This window comes from Neomonachus schauinslandi, chromosome 3 (genome assembly GCF_002201575.2).
Source record: "Neomonachus schauinslandi chromosome 3, ASM220157v2, whole genome shotgun sequence".
Classification (NCBI taxonomy): domain Eukaryota; kingdom Metazoa; phylum Chordata; class Mammalia; order Carnivora; family Phocidae; genus Neomonachus; species Neomonachus schauinslandi.
The window spans coordinates 161,059,063-161,065,062 of NC_058405.1; the positions used below are offsets into that span (position 1 = coordinate 161,059,063).

A 6,000-nucleotide genomic window follows, 5' to 3' on the forward strand; every position below is an offset into this window, starting at 1 on the left:
ATAGCAGCAATATCAATGATAGCCAAATTATGGAAAGAGCCGAATGCCCATTGACTGATGAATGGATAAAAAAGAAGTGGTGTATACACACACACACACACTGGAATATTACAAAGCCATTAAAAAATGAAATCTTGCCATTTGTATTGACATGGGTGGAGCTAGAGTGTATTATTCTAAGTGAAATAAGTCAGAGAAAGACAAATACCATATGATTTCACTCATGTGGACTTTAGGAAACAAAACAGATGAACATGTGGGAAGGGTGGAAAAAGAGGAGGAGGAGGGAGGCAAAGCATAAGAGACATTTTTTTAAAGAGAGAGTATGAGCTGGGGCCGGGGGCAGCAGGAGAAGGAGAGGGAGAGAAGCAGACTCCCCACTGAGCGTGGAGCCTGACTTGAATTGATCTCACGACCCTGAGGTTATGACTTGAGCCGAATTCAAGAGTCAGATGCTTAACCAACGGAGCAACCCAGGCACCCCAAGAGACTCTTAGCAATAAAGAACAAACTGAGGGTTGATGGAGGGAGGTGGATGGAGGATGGGCTAAATAGGTGACAGGTATTAAGAAGGGAACTTGTTATGATAAGCACTGGGTGTTAATGTAAGTGATGAATCACTAAATTCTATTCCTGAAACCAATATTACACCATATGGTAATTAACTAGAATTTAAATAGAAATTTGGAAGAAACAAAAAAGAAAGAATGTAATAGGATGCATAAACATAACAATAAATTTTCAGAGTTGTGATAGTGGCATGTGTAGTCAACAAAATAGATAATGTCCAGAAAAAATCCCAAGTTCTTACGGGAATCCGTGTATGATGAGTGGCATTTCAAATCAGTGGAAAAAAGACATGTACTTAAGTGTGAGACAACAATGGAAGCATTTTGAAAATTAAGTGAACAAATAAATCAATGGAATGCACACTTTATACCAAAGTAAATTCTCCTTTAAATGTAAGGATCAAGGTAAAGGCTTGGCATTGACATGTGATACTTGGAATAAATTTAAAAAAATGGCTCAACACTAAGATCATAAATTATGAGTGTGTAGCTTTGTCACATGGTGTTTGACCTGACAACTTACTTAAAAAGGATTAGATATTCAGGAGTAGACTGAGTGATGAAGAAGGTAAGGTCTGGCACTTTAGTATCTTAGTGGGTGAACACTTAACACTCAGTTGGGTTTCCCAGTTCTATGCTGGAATCTGAGATGGTTGCAAGTTACATACTTTTCCTAGAGTTTTGAGATAAAATCCCATGTTTATTAAGGAAAATAATGTTTTCTGAAGCAAAAGAACTTTGATATGTGACAAAGGAAATCTTACGGGTTTATTTTATATCTATTAATATGTTTTATTTTTTCTTACAAGAAAGCTTGTTTACTGCCAATATTTACCTTCCACATTTGGAACTTACATGGTTATCTATATTCAAACTTAAATTAGCTCTTCTAATTTTGCCAAGAAATAGCCTCACTTTAATGGTTTGTTTCCAAAATCTTTTTTCACCTTTTAGTATAAAGTTATGTGAACTTCAGTAATAACTATAGAATTCTAAGTTTTTAAAGTATCTGGGATTATTTTGTTCATAACATGAAAGTAATTTTAAATTATGTAATTATGTTCTGTTTTAATCATTATCTTCCTGTTTTCTTCATACTTCACCCATCTCAAAGAGTTTCCTTAAGGTATATTAACTGGTTCAGTGGCGCTTGGGTGACTCAGTCAGTTAAGCGTCTGCCTTTGGCTCAGGTCATGATCCCAGAGTCCTGGGATCAAGCCCCACATCAGGCTCCCAGCTCAGCAGCGAGCCTGCTTCTGCCTGTAGCTCCCCCTGCTTGTGCTCTCTTTTTCTCTGTCAAATGAATAAATAAAATTTTAAAAATAAAATTAAAAAGTATATTAACTGGTTCAACTCATTAATCTTGATACTATGGAATTATAAAAACTTCTCTTTCTCAAAAAAAAAGTATTCCAGATACGTCACTTTAAATTGGTATAAACCTATGTAGTGAGATTCTTTTCATTTTGAACATTTATTTTCTGAATCATAACACTGAATTTTAATCCTTTATACTGTGACAAAATTTCCATGGATTTGATATGGGAAGGGAACTTAAATTTAAGTATATTACCTCACAAAACCTTTCCTCCATATATGACATGGGTATAATTATCCCTATCACCCCAGCCACACAAGGTAGATGTCATCTGCTTTTACCTGTTGAGACACCTGAACCTTGGAAGAGTCAGGCAAATTGCTCAAAGTCACATTGCTTCTGAGTGACAGAGCTAGAAGGAAAACCAAGGGTTTTCTGACTCCAAAGCTTTTGATCTCTTTACTACCCATTGTTTTTATTCCATAAGGAATTTAATAAATATTTGTTGAATGAAGGAATGACAGAGACTGAGAGGTTTCTGTCATTGAAGCATGTGTAAGATTTTACATACTCATGTTTATTGATTACCGTATCACAGGCACTGTGATGAATCTTTATTTTTTATTTATTATTATTTATTATATATATTTAAATTTTAGAACCTTTTTTATTTTTAATTAGAGACTAGATTTTAGTCTCTTAATTTCTTTTAGGTTTAAGGTTTTTCCAGCTCTTGAACTTTTAATTTATCTTTTTTGTTTTTATTATTGTGGTAGTTGTTTTGTTTTGCAAATCAACCCTTTGATAGAATCTGAACCAGAACCATTGAGGGTATAACTATACGCGAAGCCAGTGTTAGCCAGACAAATTAAGTAAACACCTGATTGTTTACTTTGTTTAGAGTTGAACTGTGAAATTAATCTGCTTGCTGAATTTTTCCAAGATTTAGCAAGAAGAAATAATAAATCGTTGTGATTTTCTGTTCTCTTTTAGCTTTCAGAAGAATTATTAGATAAATGGCTCTCCTACCCAGAGTCCCAGCATGTACCCCTCGGCCAGCATATGCTTGGTTTTGCTATGAAGTCTGTTACACAGATGGTAATGGGTAGTACATTTGAAGATGACCAGGAAGTCATTCACTTCCAGAAGAATCATGGCACGGTAAGTCTTGGGACAAGTTTAAAATGATTCTTTCATCAAATTGGATAGTTTAATAATGTAGACTTTACCTTTCAAGAAGAAGATTTAGGATCTTGTAGTGTAGAATTTCCTTGTTTTGGGCTAAAATAGCAGTGCAAGCAAAGATAATTGTATTTCTAAAAAATGTAAGAATTACTTTTTTTAAGCAATTTTTGAAATTTAAAAAGCATCTAAATTTCCTAAAGAAATTTCCCCTTAATACTTACCAAGTATGTTATAAATTAATACTGAATTCTAGAATAAAGAGAAAAACTTTAATAGAACTAGGCTATGTCCCATATAGAAAAAAGTTAAAGCCAGTGGAACATTAAAATGTTAATGAGATGAATGTGATTTGAAGAAAGCCTAATTCAGTCTAAAATTGATTTACTTTTTTTTCTAGATTCACATATGGAATTTATTTTATTCTCTATTTTTATCAGTTTCAGTATTAATTTACTTAATCCCAATATTAATTTATTTGGTTCAAATAATACTTGGGTCATTTTGCTGCATTTTGGGTCTCTGAGAAATTATTCCTTACTTTATTCAAATCTACAAAAACATTTTGGTTAAATAATCAAGATAATGTGTTTAGAACAAAAATCACTAGAAACTGGCTTAACACTCTGTTATTGTTTAATATACTTTTCCCCATTAAAATGGTTTATTTACATATGTCTGATGATTACAAAATATATGTTTCTTTTTTTTTTTTTTAAGATTTTATTTATTTATTTGACAGAGAGAGACAGTGAGAGAGGGAACACAAGCAGGGGGAGTGGGAGAGGGAGAAGCAGGCTTCCTGCGGAGCAGGGAGCCTGATGCGGGGCTCGATCCCAGGACCTGGAATCATGACCTAAGCCGAAGGCAGACGCTTAACAACTGAGCCACCCAGGCACCCCCAAAATACGTGTTTCTTATCAACATATTCAGGAGTGTAAAAATAAAGGTGGAAAAATCACTCTGAAATGAAGAGAAAGAAAATACCAGCATAAAAACATACAGAATAGGTCATCCTGGAAATAATACTGGATGTCTTTTTTTTTTTTTAAATGCTATCTTGGGACGCCTGAGTGGCATTCACTTCCTAGACTAAACTAGTCTATGTACCCAGGCAAAATAAATTGGTTAAGGAATTCCTAAAATGTCTTCATATTTTAACAAAGAATCAACTTTTGACTCAGTTATTGTTGTCTGATTTTTTGTGCATGTTGACAAGATAGCATTTTTTTAAAAGATTTTATATTTATTTGTCAGAGAGAGAGAGCACAAAGCAGGGGGAGCGGCAGGCAGAGGGAGAAGCAGGTTCCCCACTGAGCAGGGAGCCCAATGTGGGACTCGATCCCAGGCCCCTGGGATCATGACCTGAGCCGAAGGCAGACGCTTAACTGACTGAGCCACTGAGGCATCCCAAGATAGCATTTTTTAAAAAAGACATCCAGTATTATTTCCAGGATGACCTATTCTATATGTTTTTATGCTGGTATTTTCTTTCTCTTCATTTTTCATTCTTTCCTTAGAACTGCAAAATGGAAATAATTTCAAACTTAGAGAAAAGTTGCAACTAGTATAAGGAACTCCCATATATCTTTTACCCAAGTTCATCAGTTGTTTACATTTTGCCCCCTTTGCTTTTGTCATTAATTATCTACCTCTTTATCTGTCTGTCTTTTCATTGCTCCCACCCTTACCTGAACCATTTGAGAGAGAAGTAGACATTTTGCCTTTTTTCCACCTAAATACTTCAGTCTGTATTTCCTAAAAACAAGGGTATTCTTTTTTTTTTTTTTTAAGATTTTATTTATTTATTTGACAGAGAGAGACACAGCGAGAGAGGGAACACAAGCAGAGGGAGTGGGAGAGGGAGAAGCAGGCCTCCCTCAGAGCAGGGAGACCGATGCGGGGCTTGATCCCAGGACCCTGGGATCATGACCTGAGCCGAAGGCAGATGCTTAATGACTGAGCCACCCAGGCACCCCAACAAGGGTATTATCTTATATAGTGACAACACAGTTTTCAAACTTGGGAAATTGAACATTCATACAATACTGTTATCCACAGCCCATATTCAGATTTCTTCACTTTCAGTGGTCAGACCTCTTTAATGTGGAATAGTTCCTCAGTTTTTCTTTGTTTTTTGACCTTGACATTTTTCAGAAAACACAGGCCGGTTATTTTGTGCAGTGTCTCTCAATTTGGGTTTGAGAGGATTCAAATTATGTATTTTTGGAATCTGGTATTCTCTTAACAATACTAGAAGTTGTCAAAGGGAAGTTTCCAGACCATAAACATGACTTAAATTCCTTCTTCAAATGATGTTTTAATGTCTGAAGCACCACAGTGTTGCTGTTGTCCTATCATGCCACCAGGAATAATAACCAATTTATGCATGCAGAGGCAATGACAACTGCATCATGACTGCTGCTTGGTTGACAACAGTTGAGATGCCATCACTTGTAGGACGTATACTGATTTCACAGGTGTCAAACTGAAAAATGTACTCCTCACATATAGTTGTATACTCTGTTTCTGAAATGCGCTCTGAAAACTTGTCCCAATTATTTTCCCACCAACATTAGTGTGCTCGTTCCCTGACATTTAGAGTTATTGGTCCTTTAAATATTTGCCTGTATAGTAAGTCAAAATTGTATTTCATGATTATAATTTTATTTTTTATTGTTTACAAGGTTAAACATCATTTAATATTTTTATCAAACATTTGTGTTTCAATTTGTGTTATGTGGGATACTTTCGTATGTTCTTTGCCATATTTCTATTGATGTGTTTTTTACTAATCAGAAAGAGCTCTTTATTTTTTTTTTATTTTGTCTTTATTTTTTTTATTTTTTTAAAGATTTATTTATTCATTTGAGAGAGCAAGAATGAGAGAGAGCACATGAGAGGGGGAGGGTCAGAGGGAGAAGCAGGCTC

General features: G+C 35.1%; 1 protein-coding gene across 3 annotated transcripts in view; it reads left to right on the top strand.

The window, feature by feature from the left end:
• Positions 1 to 6,000, top strand: part of LOC110591916 (cytochrome P450 20A1) — a 75,083-nt gene that overhangs the window by 32,100 nt on the left and 36,983 nt on the right. For all 3 annotated transcript variants that reach the window (XM_021702896.2, XM_044913384.1, XM_044913385.1), the window contains one exon: positions 2,881 to 3,048. In XM_021702896.2, the coding sequence (XP_021558571.1) occupies positions 2,881 to 3,048 (168 nt within the window). The remainder of the gene's footprint in view (positions 1 to 2,880; positions 3,049 to 6,000) is intronic.